Genomic DNA, 27,552 nt, shown 5'->3' with positions numbered 1-27,552 from the left:
ATACATGCTAATGTGATCTCTGGTCTCCCACTCAGAGACACAGGTCTCCCAGTGTCCAGCATTCAGAGGCTACCTGAGGACTCATGTGAGAGAAAACCTGCTCACACAGACATGTAGAGCCAAACACTGTCAGTAAGGCCTCTGCAATGTTCTGAAGACAGTTAAACCTGTCAGGTAGTGACGTCCAGCAGGTGAACATGCTGTTCCATGAACACGCACGGCTGTGGATTCCAGCTGTGTTCGTAGTTCTGCAAACTTTGACCCCCACAGAGTCGAGCTTTTCAGTTCAGTCAGCTGCATTTCGATTAACTGGCTGAGTTAATACCAGTTAATGCGAGGCAAACCAGCTGCTCATTAAAGCTTTCTGGTTTGATCAGTCTCGAGTCTTCGGATGTATCCGTGTATTTCCGCGTTGCTGATGCTGCGCTGAGCGGACAGCTGCTGAAGCATTTGAAGTGTCTGAATGTGGAAATTTCAACATCGCTCGAAAAAACTGCCAGCTAGCAACGTCCCTCTCAGTTATTTTTAGCCAATTACAAGTTGAATCTGGTAGTTGGGGTTGTTAGCTAAGATACCGTCATTACGAAACGGCACAACTAATGTGTGTATGCGAGTTAATTTGCGATGTGCACCGCTGGCCCGGCCATTTATTTTTTAATGCACCTTCTCAGATTAACTCACTGCGTGTCGTGCCCAGGGCTGGACTGGGACAAAGAATCGGCCCGGGCATTTTGACGAGAGACCGGCCCCCCATAAAGCCTTTGAATGCAAACGCTGTTGTGACAGTGATGCACGCTGTCTTGTTGGTATATGTATGATTTCTATACATTTTACATCAGATGAAAACTTTGGTTGTAAGACTCAGATAATTATTAAAAGCTTGCTTTGATTCGTGTACTTTGTATCTGTGTATAGATCTGCATACATGCAGCCAGCAAGACCATAAACACACATTCTCATTGATATAGCTTTATTCTCTTGTACATTATATTTATATTTATGTATATATATATATATCATACTAAAATAAACACAAGTTAAAAAAATGAACAAAGAAACTGTACAAAAAATGTATATATACTACATCTTAATTACAGAACAGTCTACTGTCCAAAAAAGGCACTAAATTCTGAAATGGGCAATACAGTAATTTTGAACATAACTAGATTTGAGATTGATACAACAGCATTCAGTCCTCTTTTTCTGAGCTATACTGGGATGAAGTGGATGGTGTTGCACTAGGGGACACACAAGGACACGTAGGCATGTTGACCCTGACAACCACAAGAGAGGACGCCCCTTCAAAGCAAGCACTTCCACTGAGTATGCATGACAGCGAGTGGGGAAGTGCCCGTGTCACGCTCGAGGTGGGTTCCAGTTTTCTTCTGGAAAAAAAAGAAAAATAGCACAATCTACTTTGTGAGCACCTGAGGGTTCTTTCATCCACCCCATGAACTTTTCTGTCAAGCTTCAATGTTCATGCAAAAATACTAGCGGATTAAAACTTGTACTTGCTAACTGGGCCACGGCATCTCTCAAAGTCAAAGGCAGTTCATTTAAAAGTGTCTCATAGTGGGAATAATCTCTGAATGCATGCTAATTTCACCAGTTCTAATACGCAGCATGTTTTGTAGGGGAACATCACGCCAAACTCCCCCCCAAACTCTTTAGAAGGAAAAAAAAAAGTGATCATTTCAAGTAGTTTAAAGAGACACGCTCTCAGTTCAATGAATGCTTCAATCTGTCCGAGTCAAAAACGGGTGCACGGTTTACACGTGCGCTGGTTCAAATCAGAAACTGGAGATTTTACCAGGGAGTTTGGTGTGGTGCTATTTACCAAAGAGACTGGCACATACTGGGGCTTTAGTTTAGAATGAAGCAGCTCTACTTGAATTTCTCTTCTTTCCCCATCATATATTGGAAATTGGACTTTTTGTTAAAGGTTACATGTAAAGTTTAGTTAACATCAATACTTAGTTAAATACTAATTTTAGTTAATACTAATTTTCATTAAGGTGCATCATGGTTTATTTTTCATAAAGTAGCTTACTATGTCCAATACAAACGGGAAGACTGCTGTTCAGTCAAATAAGGGATGAGCAAAACAGTCAAATAATGAGAATTTAAAAAAAGAGAAAAATAATTAGAAAAAAAAAAGCATGATTCATTTCAAAACATTTGTTTTTGTACAATACCATAAAAATGAGTATAAATACATACTGTTTTTAGCTGAGAGCTCTTTCTTTTTCAAACACAGGTCCCAGTTGAGAGCCACTGTATTGCAGCTTTGAACTTACTGAAGCAGTACAATTAAATCAAGCTTTACTAGACTACAGCTGAGGACTGGAAGTTGGTGTACAAGCAGGAACCAGACATTAACCGCAGTATTAAACCTGTGAGCTTATTTGGTGCATGATCACCAACAGCCAAATCAAACTATCACAAACTTGAGGACCGGCATTAAATTTCTGGCAGACTGTTTAGTTTAATCCCGCTTCGTAGAATATTCTTTTCTTTCTCCAAAACCATCGCTAATGCAGGGACTCTGACTTCGTGGGGAATGTAATTAAAAAATTGTTGTCACGACTGTACGGAGCTAATGCTAGAAGCTAGCTTAACTTAGCTGAGCAGAAAGTCAGGCTTTTTACAAAAGGGAAAAAATGTGCACTTGGTTGACGTTTTTTTTTTTACTGATTAAAACACATAAATCACGAAAAAACGTAAAAAAAAAATAAATAGAAAAATTATTGTGTTTTAAGCTAACAGTCAATGCTAACGCTAGTTTTCAGTTAATTCAAGCCGGAGTTAAAGAATCCACAAGTAGCCACAGAGAAAAGCCGCAAGTCACATGTTCAAGAATAAACTTTAGACATTTGGTTTGTTCCCGTTAGACAAAGCTGGCCTTGATGCTTCTGTCCTGTGGCTAAGCTGAGCAAACCTAGCTTCTAGCTCCACTTTGTGCTAGGACATATCTGGCATATAGAAATAACTGCTTCAAACAAAATAATACAGAAAATAAACAGTCGAGTCCCCCAGCACTGAATAAGAACAACCCACCTCACAACATAGTGATATTCAGTAAGAGATGGTTTTGGAGATCCTTCCATCAGGGCAAAAAAAGGAAAAATCACCTCTTTAGTAGTCGGTGACTCTGATTCCCTTTGAAATGGCAAGTTTTTGTCTGAGGCTACAGAGATGAAAGAAGCCTCGAACATGTTTCTGATATTTGTAACCATTTTCACTGTGGACTTGATCTAATTTGACCTCTCTGATATTAGAAAAAGCACATTACTATTATAACGAGGCAGCGTCACAGAAGTAGTAAAAAGCTTCAGGGTATTTTATCATTGTATGCCTGGTTGCTAAAACTTACCTTTACTGACACAGACCTGCTGTAGTGTCATGCCTATACTGAGTCAAGAAATAAACCTGCGTAGGCCAAAGGAGTTGGTATAAATAACTTTGGATGGACTTTAACACTGTTTTCAGATCAGTATTAGCTTAGCGTCTCTCTTTTCCTTTGGCATGGATGATGTTTCAAACAAAGCATAACTCGTCTTATTAGATAGCTTACAAAGTTTGCTCGATTATCACATTGACCGCAGCTTGATCCTCATAGTCTTTAGTACTTAACAATAGTGTCACAGGGAGCAGAAATGACTACGTCCAGTTGCTGTTTGGCCTAGAACCAGAGGAAGAGCAAGTAAGGAACCTCGAATCACTGCTGCTGCTGCTGGATAGAAACCTTGATACCGTTTGCCATCGTCAGTGTGTGCCGAACATGTTTCGTAGTGCAGTGATTCACAGTCCCCATCCCTCTTGTATGAAAACCTGCTTGCAAAAAACAACGTCTGTCTGCGTGAACGTAAGGCTACTACAGAAAGTTCAGATACGTTTCTATCCAACCTAGCAGCTCTACTGCAAGGAAACCGAAAGCCATTTATTCTACTGAGGAATGGACAGAGGAGAAGAGTGTCAGCGCAGCTCTGATATCATTTTTGCTGACTGACTTCCGTTTTTCCCGAGATGTTAGGCCAGAGGTTGCTCTTCTGATGAATTGCACAATGATAAGGTGAATCTGAGGGTCAGGTAAGTAGGTAGATAGGTAGCACACCATGAGGTGAGTGAGACTGAGAACCATAAGAACCATATACATATATATGTATATACATATATATGTATAAAACATGTATATAATATATATACAGTACACATTACTTTTCTGAGGTTGACGTTGAGGTGAGATAGACTGAGGATCGGCTCAGACGACCAGGCTGGAGAGGGAAGTAGAAGGGGAGCAAGGACGAGGTAAGGAAAGAAGAGGTATCCTGTACTGAGGGGAAGAGAGAGTTCACACTCCCGGACAAGAGCCGCCGTTTAGAGGGGTTTGCGGGAGCCGCCTTTTCTTCTGTGGCTCATTTCCACAGAGATCACAGGGCCTACAGTCACCCATTTCTGCCAGCTGTGTCAATATATGGAGTAAGGTGGAGCGGGGTTGGGGGTAATTACTGTTGACAAGGATTACTCTGAGGAGGGAAGAGGAAGGGGGAGGCCAGGAGAGAAGGGAGAGTTGGTAAGGGGCTGGCTGAGGAGCAGATGATGAAGCTTTACTAAGTAGCATTACTTTGGTCTCTTTTCAGTCCCCCAACTCCATCTATTACACTCCCTTCTCTCGTCCCCTTCCTCCATCCCAGGTCCTGTGCAGTTCATTCGTCCTCCAGGGACTCCGTCTTGATGTCGTTGGGCCCCCCTCCGGTTCTGGACAGGGCCAGGATGGTGTGGTTGACGGCAGCCATCTCCACAGCCAGAGAGATGGGGTCCTGGTGCTCGCTGTGCGCTGCGCTGTCGTCCTGGGAGAGGGAGGAGCATTGGGAGGAACATCAAGGACAAAGGTCATGACAGGAAACAGAATGTCTCTACATCAGAGGTAAGGAAAGAACACGTGCTTTTGACATGTTAAAGGAAATCATTTAAAAAGACAAAAAAAAAAAAGTATGTAAGTAAGTAAAGCATGTAATGGGATACTTCTACCACAAGGTGACAGTAGTGGCTCTCTGAGGAAAGCCTGGTGTTTTTGCTTGAGGTGCCCATCCCCAGTTAGGAGGTAACGTTCATGTCTGCAGCCTGACACTGACTACAGAGAGTCTAGAGTCTCCACACGGTCACGCTAACAGCAACACACTGCACTCACAGCTTTGCCAATTTGAGTTAGTGTGCACAAAACTGAACTATGACAGAAACTGCATGCATTTGACCCCACGTGTCCCCCCCTCAGCACACTACAGCACTGATCCACAGCTCACTAAGCCCCAGCTTTCATTTTAGTGGACAGAAACCCTTCATTTCCTGGTAACTGTGACACTTTAGCTTTGTCAGCCACACCCCCACCCATACCAGGGACCACCCAGGTCCTGTGCTACCCTTTGCACGTCATCATCACGTGCAGCTGCAGCTGTGCACTGTTAGACCACACCTGCTCTGTGGGCTCCTCTTTCGTGTTAGGGCTGTTGTTGCCTCTTCAGCTCGGCCCCTGCTGAGGATCCAAGACGAAGAGTTTGTGCATGAGCAAAGTGAAACAGGGCAACGCTGCAGCTGCTGTCTGTGCTTCTCATGCTGCTGTTTTAACCTTTCCCCTTTGTGGTGAACTCGTCCAAGCCCACTGTTCAACCACTCAGCTACTGATGCACAGCGTCGCCCCTGTCGGGCTAAATGTTTGCTTTTGTTTGGAAGGACTTCATGCAATCATGTCTGTGCTGGGACCCACGATCCTTCACTCTCTGAAGGCAGATGCCCGTGTAAATGGACACGAAGCCAGTGCAGTGAACTACGCTGAGAGCTGGATTCAAATTCACGGTTTGTTTAATGTGGTTGATCACACGCAGGGATCGTCTACAACACCTCATCCTTCTGTCACTCAGCAACGTGCTGATCCAGAGAAGATCCCCACATTAATATCACCGTCAGCTGTGTATTATGTGAAAACAATTCGGCTCAATACAATAATCAATCAATACTAATCGATTGTAGTTTGTGAAATGTAGTTTGTGTTTCTCGGTCAAACCAGTCACTGTGATTTCAGAGGGGTCTGTGATTTAGACCGCTGCTGTTGATCATTAAAGGTTTAACTGTAAAAAATTTATATTTCAAAGCTTCAACAATAAATGTTCATGTTTTCACGTCAGGTTAATGCAGGGCTGATACACGGACGTTTGAAGAGTGTAAAACAGCGCAGCTGCAGTCAGACGATGAACCACGTCTACTGCAAAAGCTTCGTTTGGATGTTAAGAACACGCTGGCGTGACAAGAGCCTGAAAATCAGTGACATCGAGCAAGTCATCAACTTTTCAGTGACATGAAATCTGATTACTATATTCATCAGAAATGTGAGAGAGCACTGTGGACATGGAGGGACCTCTTTAACCTCAGTCTGATGCAAATGTGGCTCTGCTTTGGCCTCATTTACAGCTGTGCTGCACACGCACACACAAAGGTACACAAAAGGGAAACTCGTGACAAAGGCTGATGATTCACTCAATCCAAATCCAATCCACTAATCTATGGTAACAAACATCAGCGTCTCAGCGTGTTGCTGTGTGTGGGATACCTGTGTGGGCGAGGTGGGCTCCAGGCGATAAAGGCCAAAAGGTCGGCTGAGAGGTCTTTTGTCAAAATAGGGGAGGTCACAGGCCTGGAGGTATTCCAACAAAGAGTTACTGCGTTAGCTAGCAGGTCATCTGAAGAGCGAGAAGCACTGTAAAATCTGCACAATGACTTCTTCTCTTTCACTGTTACAGCAAGCGGTGCTTCACAGGTAGGGATGGGTATCGAAACCCAGTTCTTGTTGAGAACCGGTTCCCACTGTTTCAATTCCTTGGGATCGTTTGCCATGTTTGCAAACGATTCCCTTATCGATTCCAGTCGCCCCGAATGACGTCGCCACGTTGCGGAGCGTCATTTACCTGGCAGGAAACACGGCGGCTCAAACGCTCAAAACTTTGGTTATACTTTACAAGAACGGATGACAACAGGGCAACTTGCAATACTTGCAAAGTAGAGATTTCATTTAAGGGAGGAAACACTACGAATATGCAAAAGCATTTGCTCACAAACACGCGATGACCTTAAATGAATGTCGTGTTTTTAATTCCGCTCGACTCGTGAATCTCAACCCAGCAGCAGCGCTAACGTTTGCACGTCCTCTCCCGTTAATGCGGCAGGTAAATAATCAACAACAGTGCATATTATGTTAGCGCGATCTGTCTTATTACAAACCTGCCATTACTGTGCATTTAGTGACCATGATGAGACAGAGGCTGGCTCAGATGCTGGCAGTTCTCGCTGCAGTCTGCCGGTAGCGTCTCCTTTCAGGCAGGATAGACGAACGTCACCGAGCAGTGACTCAGTTTGTGGTCAAAGGCTTGCAGCTGTTTGCCACAGCAGATGATTTTCAGTAAGTGAATGTGTTTAATTGTAGGCAGGGACATTACTGGATATTCTTGTGTAATTGCTACAGAATAATTTATGTTATACTTTGTAAATGTAAAATAATAATAAATATTCTTCTGTAGCAATAACAATGTTTTTCCTGGGGACCCTGTGACACCCCATTGAAGAGCCGTAGGCTGGATCTCTTAAGATCTCACTGCTGGGTTTGTAAGGCCATGTTACTCCTAAATGTCTGTCTTGTTCAAAGAGAAGATATAAAACAAAGTTCTGAGCTAATCGACCTTAGTGTCCTCCTTTGTAAAAAGAATCGATAAAGAATCGAATCGTTAAACAGAATCGAAAATGGAATCGGAATCGTGAAAATCTTATCGATACCCATCCCTACTCACAGGAGAAACACATTCACACTACCGGTCAAACGTTTTAGAACTCCGACTTTTCCAGCCTTTTATTGTGAAAATCCTGCAGTTGAATGTCTCATTGCACTCTGACAGAAACGATTGGAGTTAAAGAAATCATGGAATCAGTTTATAGACCAAAGTGTCTCCTTTGGCAGATATAACAGCTGAACAGCCATCGCATTCTGGCTACAACAGAAATCAAATCTTCTCCCATATCTGTAGCAGAAGTTCCCGTGAATGTGGACCCTGTAGGCTGCGTTGCTTTCGCTCTTCTGTCCAGTTCAAACCAGCTCGGTGGGGTTTCAGTCTGGAGACTGTGCTGCACACTCCATGTTTTCAAGCTCACCATCTTGTTCTGTTTTCCTGAGGTAGTTCTTGGACTGATGTTTGGGTCATTATCCTGCTGTAGGATGAACTCCTGACAGACTGGGTCCACACCAGAGGGTCCTGCACGGTGCTGCAGGATGCTGCGGTAGCTGTTTTGCTCAGGGTGCCTCTCACTCTGTGCGAGTCACCGACCCTGGATCAGCAAACAGCCGGGTGATGGCACTCACTGTGGAACCAAGCCTCTGTCTTATTCTGACGTCCTGCTGATGGCTTTCTTGCTGCAGCCCGTCCTCTCCTCACAGCTGAAACTGAGACTTACTATGACCACGATGACTCTGTGCCTGAAGCTGCTGTGCTGTGAGTAAGTAAAATGTATTTATATAGCGCTTCTCGCAGATAAAAATCACAAAGTGCTTTACAACAAAGAAGATGAAAAGAATGGAAATACGACAAATAACAATGTGAAACAGTAAAATACAACCAATTAATTAGAAGCTTGCCGATATAAAAATGTCTTCAGCTGCTTTTTAACAGAATCAAAAACATAAATAATAAAACCAGTGGGAGTGCTGCACTGGCTGAAAGGCCGATCACCACGAGTTTTAAATCGAGTGCGTGGGGCCACCAACAGTCTCTGATCTGATGACCTCAGAGCTCAGGAAGCAGAATGGCGTTTCAGCAGGGCAGATATGTACTGGGGAGCCTGACCATGTAGGACCCTAAAGGTTAAAACTAAAACCTAAAACTTACAGTCAACCAGTGAAGGGAGGCCAAAACTGGAGTGATATGAGATCTTCGCTTGGTGCCTGTTAAAAGTCGTGCTGCATATTTCTGCACAGTCTGAAGATGATTTAAAGCTGATTAAAACAAGTAAAAAGACCATTACAGAGTCTAAACGTCAAGAAATAAAAGCATGGATAATCATCTCAAGTTCAGCTTTGGACACCATTAGTCCGAGTTTAGAAACATTCCTTAAATGATAAAAACGGTTCTGCTCAAGGATGCAGTGAGCCGCCCATCACACCGGCTGCTGTCCTCTGACTCAGGCGTGTCTTTGGCTCTGCAGACATCTTCCTGTCACACTTTGTTTCTGAGTGACTTTGATGCTGAAGGAAACTGGACTCGCTCACACTGTGACGTTCCTACTTTTCTGTGGCGGTCTGTGTCTCTTCCACGGTTAATTCCCTTTTTCTCACCATTTCTGTGCCAACACTTTCTGCAGTACAATACTGCTCAGCTGATGCTGTCCAGGGTCTGGTACCACAGTGTGCTCCAACACTACAGGCAGAGGGGCTGAAGTGATCCAGGAAAGTTGGAGCAGCAGCTTTCAAGGCCGTATCAACCTCCTTTACTGCAGCTTCAAACAGTTAACCCATGTTGTTCCCTGAAAAGGTCTTTTTGTATCGTTCTGAAACGGACATTGTGTTTCAGTTTTGGGATCATTTGTTTTAAACCTGTGGTGTTTCACCACTTACCTTTGTACCAGTTCAAGCTGTTCACTGGACCGAATGACTTCAACTGCAATAAATTACTGGACAAATCGGGCTGTTCTAAAACGCTGGAGCCGCAGCGTATATTTTGAAATGTAACCTTGTTGCTTGAGATTTGCATGTTGAGCAATCATAAGTAAGCTGGTGTGTTCAGGTAAAGCAGACATGTTTCCATTGGTAACAGGACAAAACGAGGGCACGAACATTTGCTCACTGACGCCTTTCAAGTTTCAATCATGCACAGAACTTGAAGTGCTTTGTATATTCAGGGTGCACTGCAAGCTGCGTGTTGGGATTATTAACACTAACGAGACAGAGACCAATTAGACAGAACAGTCAACAAAGCTGAAATGAGCAGCATGTAAAAGAAAAGATCACAGCTCACTAACAAGAGAAGCTCGCAGCTTCGTGCTTGTTGTTGATCAATTATGAAAACAAAGCTGGAAGACAGAAAGCTGCTCCGTCTTTTCTCAGTACGATCACATGTTCATTCTGCACTACCTGCTCCGAGAAGTCGTTCCCGTCGATGTCGTCGCTGTTGGAGTGTCCCCCTGGACTCTGGACGTCTATCCCGTGGCTCTCCAGGATTGTGGCTTCTTGGAGAAAGAGGATGGCTCGTTAGACTTATGATGCATCACTGACAATACTACAAAACATGAGAGCAGTGACTGTAAGCCAGCGACACAACGAGAGGTTGTACAGAAGCCCCGATACATCTGAAAGAAACGATGCTCCAAAGTAAAAGAACCTGTCTGAAAGTAGTCAGTAAAAGGCTGCTGTAAGGATGAAGTAAACAGCTGAAAGCAGTGAAGTAATACTGCAAATATTTGGCTGAGACAACTTAAGACGAAGAGTCTTAAGATCAAGACGAGGACGAACAGACTTTTTACCCACAGGCTGTCAGACATGCCCTACCTCCACCCTGATTGGAGGATAACTGCACTGCCAACACCCATGGACATTACACCTTACTTATAAACTGTATTTCTACGTATACTTTAATGCAACCAACATCCCTACCTCTTTAACCTGTATTTATTATAGTTGCAACAGCAAGCGAAGGCCCAGACACAAAGTTTTAACAGATTACAAGTGGCTGACAAATATGTGACAGATCGAATTCACCGTTACACTGTTGAACAGCTGCCGTCACGCTAAGAAGGAAACACGCCGTCTTCTAATTCCAAGGTTTTACATATAAGGTCATAATGGAAATCAACCACAGAACTGCACACTAAGCCCCAAAGCAGAAGCAGCGTGCGAGTGTAGCCTTACTGCCTCCATCGTAACGAGGACGGTAAGCAGCAGCCAGGTGCTGATCAACAGCAGTGTGAGCACATCTATAAAAGCACAAGTGTTGTTAGTTTGCAAGTCTGGAGCATTCAGGCGACACAATGCCAATCAGGAAAGAAGCAACTGCTGCTGCCCATCATCAGTCCGACAGCCAAAGCTCGACCCACGCTGGGTCACACGGCGACCCCAGGGATGTCAGCGAACCTAGCCAATGACAGAAGAGTGAGGAAATAAAGTCAAGCTGCAGTGACCAAAGTCCAGACCGGATTAGAGCGGAAACCCCAATGAGCAGGAGGCTCATCCAAAGCTTCACTAAAGAAACCATACTACTAAAATCTCGCATCACTGATTAAAATGCTTCTGACAAAATGTGAAAAAGCTCAAACATCTGATAAAAAAATGTTTCTACTGCCGGCATATCTAAAGAACCCGAGTTTGGCTGGAGCAGTTTGAAAGTCCTCCGAGCTACAGCCGTCCTCCTCACTGCCAGCCCCCTGCAGAGGTCATGGCAGGGACACAGTAACACACATTTCATTAACAGTTTGTAATTTAAACAGAGCTACATTACCAATGTTGGCACGTCTCTTGATCTCTTTGCGACGATTGGCAAACCAGTTGTAAACTTTCAGAGAAGTGACCCTCTCCAGATCAGACAGCTTCTTCCCTGGAGGAAACATACAAACACAGCATCACCATATTTGAAACCTTTTATTTGGGATGAGGAAGAAGAAGAATACTCCGAGTGTGGCCACGTTTGGATACGACTTGTCTTGATGTTGTCATTTTATGCTTTAAGACATTTGTGTCAAATGTTGTCATAATTATGAATTACGGCTCAAAACGAGCACATTCATAACGTCACGCCGTCCTCAAGTCCAAGTGACTGTTTGTGTCAATCTGAGCACAGATTTCACACGATGCGTTTCACAGCTGCTTCAATATCTGCACCACGCAGACGCAGTTCTGTAGCCAGCAAACAAAGCCATCACTCATTACAGTTAACAACACGTGTGCAGCTTCGTGCACCTGCTGGTTTACCTGGTTTCTGGATAACAGCATTGCAGGCGTTTGCTATCTCCTCCCTTTTGGCCTCATCTGGATACTGGTTGTCGTTGAAGTAGCTATAAATAGCACAAGAGCCACAGTGATTAAATTAATTTCACAAGGACGATGTCAACAAACTGGAGCGGCTGCTGTTTGTCGTGCACGCGGTGCAGCTGAGTGCGTGCGAGGCTTTGCTGGCTGCACCGTTTGACTCCTGGAGGAAATAAGAGCGACGTTATGAAGCGCTCCTACCATCTATCATCTCTGCACACTTCCTCTGGACCTCACCTCTCCATCACAGCCAGGCACTCTTTTCTCCAAGTGAAGCGGCTTCCCCGACGCAGGCGGAAGGTGCCGGGGGCGGTGGTGAGGGGGGGCGGGGTTTGCCTCCACTCCATGTCCTCCAGAGGTAACGGAGCTGGTCGCATGTTCAGAGTGGCACCTGCAGCAGGAGGATTACTCAGAGTCAACAAGTCTGCAGGTGTCGCTGTGGTTTGGAAGCACAAGTGACAGAAGGACAGAACAGCAGCGCAGAGATGTGATGGCGCGAGGACCGTGGTCGCTCTGGCAGCCAGAGCCCCGAGTCCTTCGTGAAAAACCAAGCGACATCGTCTTTTGGTAATCTCACGAGTTATGCTGATAACTAGTTATGCTGAGGACACCAAACTCGCGTCAGCTCAGGTAACGATCGCAGCAGAAAAGAAACCGAGCGAGCTCTCTTGTAAACCTCGCCACGTTACACTGAAAGCTCGGACATTTAACAAGGCCGAACCGGATCACCTGGCCGGTGCCGGTTTATCAGAAAGCCGTGAACGAGGAGTCAGTTTTCTCTGCAGCAGCGACGCAGGTGCGTGCGTGGGGGGGTGCTGGGCTCGGTCGGGCTCAGTCTGGCCATAAATAGCTTGGAGCAGTTTCCAGAGCTGATGGTGTTGGCGGGGCTCCACCGAGGAACATGCTGCAGAGAACAGGGCGTGGGACGTCTGCTGCCTGGCTATAGGGCGGTACAGAAAACACACGCCGGATCTGAAGGACGCGCCGGCCTCTCGTTTCGCCTGTTAACCCTTTACAGTGTGGAGTCAGGATGACCGTGCACACAGCAGCAAACCCAAAGTTACTTGATAACAACAAATAGTTTTTTTCTCTTCAGTTTGGGACAGTTAGTCGCCGTTACAACAGGCTTCCAATCCAAGACATCGTGACAGTCAAACACCTGGATAATTTAAGATGACCTCACTGAAGGTCAAGAGCTAAGAGGTAAATCCTAAATCTTTACATAATTTGGAAACATTTTTGGTGTAGTAGTGATTTCTAGATTTCTACCGTTGTCGTTCTGCTGACAGCCACATTTCTCTAAAACAAACGTCATTGGTTCCAACATTTCTTTATCTAACACAATAAAGTCACATCTTTAACTGCCGCTGAGCTCTAAGTGAGTAGATTCCATAATATAGTGATCAAAACACTGTAATATGGAAGAAGTGACAGAGTCATCAGTTAGGACGACACAGGAAACCTTCATGCCTCTCGTACTGCAGTCCTACCTTGAATCTGATGCTACACAGCTACAAGTTACTCGAGTTGGATGCAGATTCTTACTTTCCTAGTTGATCACCGGGTCACTTCCTGTAGTCCCTTCTTGTTGGAGCTCTTCTTCCACTTTTCTTAGAGCACCTCCGAGTTTTCAAACTGTTTTTGTTAACATTTAACATTTCTGCAAATACCAGAAGATGTTCACTACTTTATTATCACAGCAACATTTAACAGTGGAGGCAGCGAGTTTTCTTTGCCTCCATGCTGAGCTCAGAGAGGCAAACTCTGCTGCTATCTTTACGTCTTTGCTGTTGGGACCGACTCATGAAACAAGCTTTGAAGAAAACAATTAACTGGGACATATGCTGGGAGACATTTGTCCACATAAATACACATACCTTTTGTTCCCATTAGCACTGGCAACAACTGTGGGAACCCAGGCTAATTTGTAGCTCTGCTTAAAGCCACGAGGCCAAACACGAAACTGTTTTTTCAACACTTTAAACGAGGTTGTCAAACGTAAACAAGCTGAGGGCCACTCTGCTGTTCTACTGCAAAACAAACAGAAAGCAGTGTTTGTGTTTTTAAACTTCAAATATTGTAAAACAAACAAACGTGAGCGCAGATTTGAACTAAGTGAAGCCTTTCATCGAACGACCAAAGTAACCCACGTAGCAGCACTTCTGCTCCCACCGTGTTCGTATACGCAGACAGAAGTGTACACAGTGAGCAAGTAGGGGTGACGTGGGCCACAAGTGGCCCCCAGGCCGCGAGTTTGAGACCCCTGTTTTCAGTAAAGAGATTTGTTCTTGTTCAATGGTCTTTAAGTTTTAAACAGGAAAGGTGCACCTCGAGACTTCTCACCAAGATTGACACTATGGCTTCATCAGCAACAGAAAACTTTGGCCCCTCCCACCTTGTCCCACCAATCAAAGCCAAATGGAGACCTCAGACTAGAGTGGTGGCGGTGAACCGATCTCCAGTGCAATGACCAAACGGCTTGTAACAATGCAGCGATGTCACGTGGAAGGCGACGACGGGGCATCCACACTGGTGCGGAGCTCACTGCGAGGTTTCTTCTTCCATCTTCATTCTGCTTTGCCGCTCTGCTGCCTTCTGAGTGAAGGATGCTCAGGACAAAACAATTATTTATTCATTTCCTAGTCGGCTGCTCCTCCCCGACTCTCATCAACTTAGGCTGTGTTTGTGCTGACTCTACTCTGCTCTCCTCGTTTCTTACCTCGGTGGAGGTGAAACAGCCTTTCCGTTTGCTTTGATCCTTCATAACTGCTGCAGAAATGACAAATTAACAAGACAGTGTGCTGCTAAGCAACAGCCGCAGTCAAATGTGCTATTCGTGTACGTGTGCATCGCTAAGACGGACGTTTTCGAGATTCGGTTGGCGCAAAAGATTCAAAGCATGTGACTAGCAGATCTTATACGGAGGGGAGATCGTCTCCGATTTGCTTCCACTGAGCGACACACACAAACTGCAGGGTCACGCCTTCCCCCACTATCACGTACTCTCAACTGCCAACTGTCGAATGAGGGCAAAGCGCCAAAACATATTGTGCCAGTTAATCAAGCCAGATGTACCTGGTGTGGTTTTCTCCAGCGTGTACCAGCGGTAGAAAGCCCTCTTCTTCTGCTCGCTCAGGTCGGAGCCGTGCTGCAGCAGCCAATGGGAGATCCTGCTCTGACTGATGCCTGGAAAGCAGCCACACATCAAATTACATCACAGTGGTTTTTGCACAGAGCACAAAGTGTAGACAAGCACTGGAAGAGTTCAACAGACACAGAGCAGAATAGGAAAAGGACCACACGGCGTTTCCTCTCACATAAGTTCAGACTTTCTGTCTTCCTCCATCACTTATCAGTCAAACGCTGCTGGAAGCTGGGTCTGAGTTTGAGCTGTACGACTTTTTAAAATGCCATGGTTTCTGGCCTTATTTTGCAGCACCTGTTTGGTTATTGAGTAATGTTAGTTACATTCCTTTGTGTGACTTTAATACCTGCAGAAAAACAAAAACAACAAACCCACAATGTGTGCAACAGCACAGGGGTGTTCTTCTACGGGTCAACTGTAATACAGAGTTCAGAATTATACAGGTGACTTGTTGGTAACAAAGCAGCCTTTCTTTGCACTCCACCTTAAACCTGACCTGAGAACAACTGGCCCAAGCTTCGCCCGTACAGCCTCAGCTCGCCTCATGTCAGAGCACCGACTGGCCTTCAGCTGCCTCTGCTCAATATGAAGCGTCATGCTGTTTTTGGGGACAAACGTGATTTTAAAACCCTTTGTGTGGCGCCTTTTGCACCACGTGTTGTGAAACATGTGGTGCAAAAGTTCTGTTTCCCGTTTGCAAGTTTTACTACTGCTCAGCACCCGCGTGTCTTCAATGCAAACTGATCTCAAACTAGGCCTGTGACACTGGGCCTTTAGTAATTAGGTCCGTGGGCATGCAAACACTGCCCCGGTCAGTTTACACACTCCTGTGCTGCGCTTCAGTGTCGGCCGAGTGTTTTGGCAAACCCACGATCCAGCTGCGGTTCCGGTCGTGTGGTAGGAACCACGACCGGAACCGCAGAATGAACTTTTTATTTGTAGTGTGAACGTGATGCGACCTCGATCTGAGGTGGAAATTTAAGTTCCTTCCCGTAGTCTTGTATCCTTTGCATTTTGGGATGCCAAAGGGTGGGCGTGCAAAGTTCTGGCTCGCAGCCATGAAATTAATGTAAAATTCTCCATGTTCTCCACCAACCCAGAACACCTTCCTCCTATATTCACTTTGTTTCTCAGGCACATCTGGCCAATAAGAGGACTAAATATTCTCACGTGTTGATGAGTTCACAAACATTTTCCTGTGTAAGGAGAAACCAAACCATGGGTGTGAAAAGGCCCTCGCTCTCCTTCCAGCTGCAGCTAAACAGCTGTGTGCAGGCTCAGGATCCACAAGCTTCTGATGCTGCGCTCAGACTCCAGCTCCACTGCAGGGTCACCACTGAGATCCTGCAGCAGGTGCAAATCTGGTTCATGCACTGAACTCAGGACAACGACTGCTGAACAAGACGTTCAGTTCATGTGGAGGATGAGAGGAAGCGTATCAACTTTCAAAGAAGAAACCGACGAACAGACTCGCTTCATAATGAATTCAAGAACACCCCGCCAATCTGTGAGAAACAGCTCGACGTGCAAAAATGATCTTGTGTTGTTATGTGTGAGATGATGCAGACACACAAAAAAGGTCCACTGACAGATGCGTGAAATCAGGCGCTTTGTCAGTGTTTAGGGGGCAGCCCAAGTCTACGATGTCTTCGGGGTCAGGACACAAGCTTTTCACAATAACACAAAGTTCCTCAAACGCCAATGTCAAAAGTGAGGAGGAGCGAACGTGGCATGGCAACAGGAAACGGCTGATGCGAGTGACGTGGCTGAGCGTGTCAGCTACTAACCGGTAACTTGTGCCACCACTGCCTGAGAGATCCTCCTGTTCCCCAGGAAGGCTTTGATCTCCTCTTTCACCAGACTGCTGTCCCTCCTGCAAACACAGAGCACACAGAGATCTTCATAACCTGCAGCTCGACACAGGTGGCAGAAATGCAAAGAAAACAGCTTCATTATTACACATTTGGGAAGCTGGGGCAACGTCTGGCTGCTAGACAGCTGTAAAAAATATATGAAGTGAATTACAGCTTTCATTGTTGTGCCATTACACAGGCAACCTGCTGCATAATTACCCAGCTTAAAAGGGCAAATGCATACATGTTTAATGCTTTTGTCACCAATTCATTCTCATTTGGAAAAAGCCATTCGTCTGGTTTTCTGCACAATAACACGTTCATGATGATTCGATGCGTTTCTTTATTGCACCTATTCACGGCCAACCTACGAAACCGCAGCTCCTCTTTGCTCTGGCCTGCACGTCGACAGCATGTACCGTGGCTTCCCCCTCTTTTATAGCTCCCACGTAATCAGCATTGCATTTCAGACGAACATGAAGGCAGCGGCTCTGAGAGCCGAGCCGCAATCCAGTAATCTATATTTTCAAAATGCATTTAAAAAGGGCATGTGTCCGCTATCTGACTTCACAGCAGCAGGAAAATAAATATATATAAAGCATGCAGAGACTCGCAGGAACGCAGGATGTGCAGTCACAGTGTACCCACCCTGCTTTCTGGCATCAAGCCCATTCCCCTCCCACACACACACACACACACACACACACACACACACACACACACACACACACACACACGCACGCACGCTCTGTCTCAGCTTCATTCCCGTCTAGCACAGACTGAACACGTGTCTGAATCTGAAAGTGCATTCAGGTTTTTTACACGACAGCGTTTCCAGCAGGCGCCCTCCCTGCCCCCCGCCCCCCACCCCACAATCACAGCAGCCTTTGAACCAGCCGCTATCCCAGGCTCACACAGTCAAAATGGAAATCGCATCAAAGTCCTAAGCACTCTGTTTGGCATATTTGTGAAATGAAAATGCGTCACGACTCTTTGACATCCAGCATCAATATCATCCACGCCAGCCTCTCACGGCGCGGGCTAAAATTAGAGCCTGAAGAAAAAAAACGCTGCTTGTATCGACACCAGTGAATCAATGTAGCACGAGCTGCTGTACAAGCTACGAGACTGGGGAGGAGAGGGGGGGATGTTTTGGGTGCCAACTCAAAGGCCAAACTCCTGCAGAGAAGCAAGTGTGCACTTTGAAAGTGAGAAAAAAGGGAAAGGGCACCGTGGACCGCGGACAGGCTGAGACCTCGTGTCACGCCCCCGCAGCCCTGCCGAGCGAGAAGCTGGAGAGCCCTGCAGCAGACGAGGGCTTTTGAACGCTACTTAACTTCTCGGTCGTTCTAAAAAGGACGCGTAATCTAATGCAGAGGCAGCGCGAGTGAGCAGCGGGCCGGTCGCTGACGACGGAGCCTATTCTTACTCGTACAGTTCACACAGGGCAGCTGAAGGCAGCGGGACAGCACAGCAGTAGGAGGAGACAGCGCATGTGTGAAGTGCTTAGAGGAGGAAGAGACGAGGCGCTAACACGCACACTTTAATAGATTATGAACACTTTACCTGTCAATGGGCCTGAAAAACTTCTGAGCCTCTGCTCTCAAAACCTAACCAAGCTGAATGTTACTAAATGCAGTTTCATGTAATGTTTCCAGAGGTGCACAACACAAAGCTTGTTCTCTCTTCCCTCTTACAGGAGATCAGCTTGAACTCGAGCGGTTCCCTTTTCTGACGATGTGCATCGTCCCGACAAAAGTGCCTCTGTGCCGGCTCGGGTTGCTCTGAAGCCTCACAGGATGCACGTCTTTGTGGGCGACGCAGGGGACGAGCCAAAACTCTCATCCATCACGTGCTCTGCTCCTAAGGAGAGACCAGAACGCTGCCGTCTCTTTATCCGGTATTAAAACCGGATCTCTTTAGTCCCCATCTTCATAGTAAGAATCTGGCAACAGATCTGCATTTGTGTCGCAGCTGAACTGCAGACGGGCGCGCTGCTACAGCAAAACATTTCCTCAAGTCAGATGTCAAAGTGACGGGAGCTGGAAAGGCAAGTTTCACGACAGCAGAGCAAATGCCCGAGTCAGGGAGGTCATTTAGATGGGACTAAACTGCAAAGTTTCACGGTCTGCGTTAACCCCGGCAGGCTAGGCTGCATGAAGACAAGCGCAGCACTCTCATATTCAAGCTGGGGAAAGATGCAGAGATGGCTTGGCTCAGAAAAAGTAAAAAGTCCAAATATGACTGGCTCCTGTTTCCCAGGGCAGCCTTTGAAATGCTGGGGATTAACGAGGAGGACAACAACTTTGGTGTATGTGATGCAGCTAAAACATTTCCACTTCCTCTGTGCTGGAACGAACAGCACTGCCAGATAATGTAGGGCACATGCAGCAGTCGTGATGACGCTGCTGCTGCTGCTTTCACTGTGTGTGTGAGATGATCACAAAATGGGTCCCCGAACAGATCTGGAGTACGTCGGCAGGTGTGTCTGTCAGTCTGTGAGCGACAGACTTTGTCAACAGGGTGACGTCACGTGAAAAACCCCAGAAATAGAAGGGCCCACGGTGCCTGGGCCCATCCACACGTCACAGCCCCGTCCAACACGCTTCTTAGTACATGTGTAACGGTCTATATGCTGCATCTCTGTGAGACAAGCGTATAACGTCCAGGATTCGTCCAAGGACTACTGGTCTGTAGCTGTGCTGTTACAGTGGTGCATGCTCATACTGAACGTGGTATGAAAACGTAATCTGTGTAAGCAAAACGCTCAGCCTTCAGACTAAACCACCTTTGACTCAGTGAGATCAGATACAACAGCTCCGGTGCACGAGACAGATCGTGCAGCATGAAGAATCATTAGTGTTACGGATGCAAACAGAAACGGTTTTGCATCAAATGCGAGAGAACGAGGAGCTCCTGTCTGTGCCGTCCATTTTTCAGACGATTGTGTCAAACTTTAGCTTCACTTTTGAAATTCCAGGTTCCTGAAATCATATCAGACATTTGGCTCAAAAACATTTCTAGATAATGCTGCTCGCAAATACTTCAGACTTCACCATGAAAACATTTTGTATGAACAAACTGTAAAATAAGAGTAGATGTAGTAGATGAGACACATGAACTGCTGCCTCTGCCCTCTCCACCTCCATTTTTCTAAAATCTCCAAGTGAAGGTAAATTTGTGTAACAAGAGATTTTTTTTTAAGAACATTTTTAATTCTGGTAACGGATATTTGAAATCTTTCAACATGAATCCTTTTCCTAGAAAGCAAGAAGCACATGGAAACCCACGTGTACAAGGCTTTTTGTGTGTGCAGAGTTTCCAGTGCATAGACACATCCAGATAGCTTTAACCCTTCAAGGCCTATCGAAGCGTGCAGGCTCCGTTTTGCACAACTATTTTTAAATGCCGGTAGAATTGCAACCACATAAGCTAGCACAATATTTCTTTTGCATTTGAAATATGAGGAGTTATATGCATTCAGCCTGTCCCGGGCCGCAGTTTTTATGGCTATGTTTAAGCTGCGGGAGATTTCACTTGTCATGTTTGCATAGTAAGCTAACGATTGATAAGACGATGTCAGAGGAATTGGTGCACAAATTATCATCACTCACCAATCTGTGCTGTCGCTCTCTATACACAGTTCACGTGATTGCAAAGTGAAAGCAAAAAACAAGCGCAAATTCAAACGCGATTTCAATATGTCACATATTGACAGTGGCTCACCGATGCCAATGACATAATTACCCAGCTACATTTCCAAAAGAATGCAAAAGCATTGACATATATTTTTCCTTCCTACGATAGCCCGACGGGCAGGGCAGAGATAGATTTTGGTAGCCCGACTGGAAAAATCACTAGCCCCGGGACGTCGGGCTAGCGATTTTGCGAGCCCTGCACTACAGCATGTAAAAATATAAAGATAAGCTCTGGCAGACTTGGGTCTATGGTGGGCTCTAAAGGGTTTGTGTTTGAATATATGTAACCTACAGCCTGGGTTTTTATTTTTAACCTTAAAGGAGAAAAGGCTCTGCACCTCACTGGCCTTCTATCCTTATCAATAAAAAAATCATTTGATTTATTTCCCGGCTAACATCAGCGCAGAATAAAAGTCTGTTTATGTGTCGACCGCGGTGAGGAGCGCACACCGAGGAGGGAACGATGCAAGGACACAGGAAGCACCAGTCCTGGCAGTGAATGCCTCGTCTCCATACTTCTAGTTTCCTTCACTGTGAGATCCGCTCAAAGCAACCTGTTTCTCCCTGTCATTTCATCTTTTCAGTGAAGCGAGCAGCGACGTGCAAACAGTCGACACAGTGTAAAAGAGACGCTTTCACACACATACGACCTTAAAAAAAAGAACGCCATCTTCAACCCCTCCAGGTCAGTTATTACTTTAGTAAAGAAGATAAACAGACGATGAACTGACTTGGTCACTGACAAATATAGAGCTCAATACAAAAATAGAGCTGAAGACAAACTAGGAAACACACTAGTGTGCACAATCAGGTGTGGAGATGTGTGAAAATGACTGCCAAGACCACAAACTCAACTCTCAGACTGCTTACTGGCACGAGGCTGCCAAAGAGCTTTAGGAGTCCACGCTTACGGCCGTTTAGCACCTGGCCATCATCCCAGACAAACTCGTGGCTTTAGATGAATGCTGCCTAGGGCGGGGCTATATCATACCGTTCACGGTAATGTAATGTTGGGCAACGATAAGAAAATGAAATATGGGTAAAACGCGCATGCGCAGCGCCTAGGTTTTCATACGCACATGGCGGCGACGCAGAACGAGAAGAGCGAAAGCAGATCGTTGAATGAAACAGATGAACCTGAACTGGTTTGTAAAAATGCTGCAGCTTCACTGGTGTGGAACTGGTTTAGCTTTCGTCCGTCAGATACACAACAAAGCACTATTTTTGGTAGCGCATGCTAGCGGGCCGTCGTTATTACCGTGTTGTTTGGAAAATACGGCGCACTTAAAATCATCCTTTGATTTTTCTGAAAGTTGACAGAGCCCCTTATAATCCCGTGCGCCTTATGTATGAACTCTGGTTGTGTTTCGGGAAACGATTTTATGTGCACGGCGCTCGAAAATCTGTCAAATGTTTCAGTACGACTTTGCTGAGCTACGAAGCCGCACCGCTTGATGGATTGTCGGAGCATTACGGCTATCGTAGGCGGAGCCTCGCGGAGTGATACGTGCTGTGCTTCAACATAATGTTACCGTATTGTGTGTGTATAACCTCTTTTTAAGTTTTGTGGATGTTATACTTGGTTATGCTGAGGATGTGTCGGCCAGTTTCCACTGGAAATGCCTTTTGGTGAAACTGTCAGCGAGGAATTTGCACTGTTACATTTTATATAACTTTAATGCAAAAAACAGCTGCTTGTTTAAGTGAAAATACATTGTTGGGTGTTTTGCACTAATAAAGTTGAGGAGTTGTAAAGTATTTTGCCTCGTGTCAATTATATCGTCAGTTTTATCGTTATCACAAATTTTCGAATGTATATCGTGATAAATATTTTCGGTCATATCGCCCTGCTCTAATGCCGCCTTAAAGCGCCGCTGGCAGAAAGGCCACCACGCAGGAACGGGTGCAGCCGCACAGTCAGATTGAGGACGCTGTGACTGCAAAAGTCTACAACACAAACTGGAGAAAATGACGCGTTTGTCTATATGAATGAAACTCCTTACACACGTCACTGGATGAGCCCATTACTGTGAAACCGTGCCCTTAACCCTGTTTTACCCTCTTATTTGTGCCATTACAGACAACCCTCCCACACCTGTGGGCCAAACGAGGCACAGCTCCCCACTGTGGGAAGTTACCTCCATCTATCAGCAGAAAACATCCTTCTAAGAGAAACCAAGGTTTTTTTAAATTGTGTATAACACGTGTTATAGTGGAGTGTGGACAACTCTGACACCTCAGAGTAACTGTTATGTGTGGGTGTCTCAGGAATCGACAGCACCTTGCTACCACATGTTGCTAAAATAAGCTTTTGAGAGTGAAATTCAACTTTTTGTTAGCTGCATGTTACATCCATACTGTAGAGCCCCTGATTTCCCCTCAAGTGGGCATCATCATCACAATATGATATAAGAGGTAAAGAAAGTTAAAGGGGAAAAGCCCTCAAGCTTTATGGACAGTCGTCTCCACAGTGCTTTTGTTGTCGTCCTGACCATTCAAACAAGCCACACTCGCACAGGGCTCCAATCTATACACTTACACGCTCTCTCCATCGCAAGTCCACACCTACGGCCAATTTTAGAATTACCAATTAACTCTGGGCTGCAGGAGGAAACCAGAGCAGCCACACATGCAGACTCTCCACAGGAAGGACCCAGGCAGCTTTAAACCCACTGCTGAATTGCTGTGTGTTCACTCAAATGAGCTTTGTACAAATAAACAAGCTAAATAGATTCCTAAAGCTTTGGTCAATCAGTAACACTACGAGCTCACTAATGAGCTCATCGGTGCGCACATCCCGACGTCCCACTGGTAAAAGTCAAGTGACAAAGTGGGATAAACCTCAGAATGAAGATCACAAATGACTCCCTGAGAAGATGAACCAACCTTGCACTTGCTGCTGTTTCAGACTTCGAGGTGTATCGATCAGCCAAGCCAGAAAATTCCCTCCACGTGCATCGAGCTGGGCACTTGCATCCAGATACGTTTGCAATACTTTCTTCAGTGTCCAATCTTGTTCCTCTCACACAAATTTGGATCCAAATCACAATCACCTCCAAAGGTTTTTATCTAAATCTGCCCGTAACTTTTTGCTAGTGCCTTCTTGCTGTGAAGCAAGAATCATTTCATCACTGTTCAGTAACATCACCTACAGACAGGCTTCCCAAAGACATTTTATGCAACATGAAGCTAAATGCAACAGCATGGATATTACATTTAGAGCCCCCAGGTCATGAACACAAATGAACATGAGATATCTACAGCTTCATGTATAGTTCTAGCAGCAGCTGCACACAATGAAGCTTCAACTGAAGTTCCTGCTAATTAGCCCTCACCTTACCAGCTTTACTGGTGATAAAAAGCAATCCCCCAACCTAGTGACGGCTGCAACCTTTAAGAACAAAACAACAGGAAAACAGGCATCGAGTTGTAGAAACAGTTTCAGTGTCGTCCGTGTGTTTTCTGTGAAAGTACTGTGACTGTGGACAGCGCCACACTAGACTGAGGCGTATCGATGATTATTTCAGACTAGCCGCTTGAAGTTTCACCATCCTAGCAGTGACTCACTAGCAGTAAGTGTGGGGTGGCTGTAGCTCAGGTGGCAGAGCGGATCAGCCACTAAGAAGGTCGGTGGTTCGATCCCAGGCTGCTGCATGCCAAATATCCTTGGGCAAGATACTAACCCCATGTTGCTCTCCGATGCGTCCATCGGAGTGTGAATGTGTATGAATGTTAGATACTTAAGCGTGTGATTGGGTGAACAGGTGAATGAATTAGCTGTATAAAGCGCTTTGAGTGCTCGGACGAGCGCTATATAAGAACCATTTACACCCCGCAGTATTATTCCCCGTCACCATCTTTCACAGCTTACTGAGCTCAGCAGCCTGGTACTACTACATACTGCCCTCTGGTGACGTTTTTGTGCAGTGCATTATTCTTCCCAGTTCTACAAACAGACTCGACAAAGTTTCTCTGGTCATTCTCACCTCATCAGCTCCTCCACCTTATCATCGATATCCAGATCTTCCTCTGTAGATTCAAACCCGAACGCTCGCGTCGCTGCAGCGCTGTTCACCGGATATCGTGGCGGAGACAGTTTTCCGTTGGGGGTGGCAGCTAGACTGTCGCGGCCGTTCTGTGTCAGGGCCACCAGCGAGACCGGGGACGGCAGGATGGCAGAGGGCGGCGGCGGCCCTGGAGGCGGGGACGTGTCGTAGCTGTTGCTGGGAGACAGCGAGAGCCCCCCGGCGCTGTTGAACTGCGTCTGCGTGGCTGTGGAGATTTTGGAGGTCGTTGAAGAGGCAGCAGCGGCGGCGTGATCGGCGGCTCCACCCTCACCGCCACTGTTGATGCCGCCGCCATTGCATGACGCTGAAGAGGTGGTGGTTGCCGAGGCAGTGTTGTTATTGTTGAATGACGTGGTAGTAGTAGTATTAGAGGCAGAGTTGTTGGTGCAGCTGTTGGCCCCGCCTACGCCGTAGGAGGACGAGGAGGAGGAGGAGGAAGAGGTGCGGCGGCCAAACTTGTCGCCGTGCTCCCGGTCCAGCCGGTCCAGAGTGTCGAGCGCATGCAGGATCTCCTGCTTGGTCATGCCGGTGCGACGCAGCCGCTGCAGCAGATCTATCTGCTCAATAGTGAAGCGCGGCTCCTCGCTGAACTCAGACATCCTGCTGCTGCTGCTGAGATGAGACACAATACAGACAAGCTGAGAAACACAAGAGGAACACAAGCCGAGGAAAGGAAACAGGAAATGCAGACGGGGCAAGTTGAGGAAAGTAGGAAGGAATCCTTAGAAAAGTAAGTGGAGAAGGAAAGGAAAGGAGGAGCAAGTCAGGCAGTGGAGGGGATGGTGGATGACAGAGGAAATGAGAGGATTAAGTAGCAAAGAGTGAAAAGGAACGCAGTCACAGATGGGGAAGGAGGATAAAGGTAGCGGAGGAGAGTTAGAGGGATAAAGTAGGCATAAAACGGGTGGGAAGGGAGGGGAATAAAAAACTGCAGGAAGAAAATATAAAGAGGCAGCGGAGAAGAAAAGGAAGACAAGAGCGAGAGACATAAGTGTGAAAGAAAAAAAGGCGAGGGGAGGGGCAGGGCATAAAAATCAGCTATTTTTGGGAAGCAGCAGGCAACACGCACAGAGTGCCAGAGTCACCTTGACAGCTGATGCTATCTTAACATTCTGTCTGTCGTTCTTTAAGAGCCACAATACATCCTCGGCTCTGCGCACCACCCACGCTGTATGTTTTTCACGAGCAATTTGCTGTGATCAAAATCAATGCAACTGGAATCAGACTGCGGCAGATTTTCCATCTTCTGTGCCAGCCCGACCTGTGCCGATATGATAAACGGTTTAAAAGGGGTCACTGGCATTTTTCTACATCTGTCTTTCTCCAAACTGTGCGGAGGACAGAGCGGAGGGGGGAGGAAACATAAATGACTTCTGAGTGCATTTGAAGTTATCATAAATAATGGGGGGACACTGGCACATAAACCATTACCAGGCCTTCAGACACGTGCAGTAAAGGGTCATTTTGGGTCTGAGCACATTATTTCTGCAGCGCTGACAGGTGAACATTAACTAGTCCTTGGTGTTTAGAAGGTGAGCTGCTAATGCTGTAAATCATTACCAAGCAGAGTCAAAATCTGTCACACCCCAGAAAGACGGGCTGCACACAACAGAAGACCGCTGGATTTGGATTAGTGAGCTTAAACATGCAAGTGAAAGAAAAATGTGTGCTGCAAACAAACAAGAACATTTGAATTCATGCCCACTGTGATCAAGTGGGTAAGTTACCCATTCACCCAGAAGGCAAGTTCACCCTGCACGTAACTAAAGCAGCTAAAGATGGAGCTGTCTGCATTCCTATCGGGCTTGGATGACCCCTGATAACAGCGCAGCTAAGTTCACGAACTCGGAGAGTGTTTGTCATGCCAACAGCAAAACTACAACAAAATAAAAACACAGCCACGGTGTCGTTAAACACAAACTCTAGATTGTCTGACAGCGCAGCTTTCTAAACGCTTCCAGTCTTAAAGCGCTTCGCCCCGCAGTTGGCGGCATCTCTTCCCCCTCCATGTGTTTTTGTTTTGCTGGCCCGCAGTGAGAGCACAGATCCGTCGCGCCTTTCACCGCTGCAGGCGAAGCGCTGCTGATGCCAGCTTTCACGCCCTTTGCCCGAAAGCTAACGTTAGCGAGCGCTCCGTGCGGCACACGGACAAACCGCCCTGACTAAACGTCAAAATTACCCAGCACGGCGAGCCCTCCGTAACACTCGAGGATTGCTCTCGTTTTCTTCACTGCCCCCCGAGGCTGAATCCACACTGACAACAGCCCCCTGGCATCGCGGAGGGCGATTAGCCACCTGAGGTGGGCTACGCGGGTCGCCGTGGGCTCGTGCGATGATTAGCATACAACGCTAGCCGTGCCAACGCCGATACTAGCTGACGTTAGCCGCCGTCGCTGGCTAGCGAGCGTTTGATATTAATAACATCACTTTCTGTGTCGAGAGAGCCGAGTAACAGGACTTACCTCGGGTTCAAATCGTCCACTTAACCATTTAACTTTGTAACGGAAGCAAAGCGGCGCGGTGTCGTTTACTGCAGCCGAGCAATGAAGCAGCTGGGAACAGTGCCCTGTCCGACCCTTTTCCAAGGATTTCTAATCAGAGGCGAATTATTTGCCTCTCTGCTTTGTCTGTCTGACAACAGCCATATTGACAACTAACACCTCCGAGCAGCTCTGAGGGAACTGTAGTTTCACTCCCGCAAAGGCCTCCAACACGCGGCGGCGTTCCCTACGCTAAG

General features: G+C 46.3%; 1 protein-coding gene across 9 annotated transcripts; it reads right to left on the bottom strand.

Moving 5' to 3' along the window:
• Nucleotides 1-953: 953 nt before the first annotated feature.
• On the bottom strand, nucleotides 954-27,552 carry hmbox1b (homeobox containing 1 b). 9 transcript variants are annotated; one of them, XM_026194382.2, is made up of 10 exons: nucleotides 27,278-27,552; nucleotides 24,735-25,427; nucleotides 16,985-17,070; nucleotides 15,128-15,238; nucleotides 12,290-12,443; nucleotides 11,996-12,078; nucleotides 11,526-11,621; nucleotides 10,166-10,260; nucleotides 6,605-6,688; nucleotides 954-4,850 (listed from the first exon to the last, which is right to left on the bottom strand). In XM_026194382.2, exons 2-10 carry the CDS (start codon nucleotides 25,412-25,414, stop codon nucleotides 4,707-4,709), a joined length of 1,533 nt encoding a protein of 510 aa, XP_026050167.2. In that variant the 5' UTR covers nucleotides 25,415-25,427; nucleotides 27,278-27,552; the 3' UTR covers nucleotides 954-4,706. The 9 variants fall into 9 exon arrangements, with proteins under 9 accessions (XP_026050167.2, XP_026050168.2, XP_026050162.2 ...); XM_026194383.2 differs by having other exon boundaries at nucleotides 24,735-25,424; nucleotides 27,278-27,488; XM_026194377.2 differs by lacking the exon at nucleotides 27,278-27,552 and adding an exon at nucleotides 26,995-27,224.

This window comes from Astatotilapia calliptera, chromosome 15, assembly GCF_964374335.1.
Source record: "Astatotilapia calliptera chromosome 15, fAstCal68.1, whole genome shotgun sequence".
In the NCBI taxonomy this organism is placed as follows: Eukaryota; Metazoa; Chordata; class Actinopteri; order Cichliformes; family Cichlidae; genus Astatotilapia; species Astatotilapia calliptera.
Note: the sequence above shows the minus strand (reverse complement) of the source record. Positions and strands in the feature narration are given on the sequence as shown.

What these genes read in the sequence shown, in the direction of transcription:
- hmbox1b (XM_026194377.2), bottom strand. Translation starts at nt 27,158, where the DNA reads ATGCTAATCATCGCACGAGCCCACGGCGACCCGCGTAGCCCACCTCAG. An exon ending in CGGAGGGCTCGCCGTGCTGG is followed by an intron (nt 25,428 to 26,994) that starts GTAATTTTGACG and finishes GTCTCATCTCAG; the next exon opens with CAGCAGCAGCAGGATGTCTG. An exon ending in GCTGGAGAAAACCACACCAG is followed by an intron (nt 12,444 to 15,127) that starts GTACATCTGGCT and finishes CTCCTGCTGCAG; the next exon opens with GTGCCACTCTGAACATGCGA.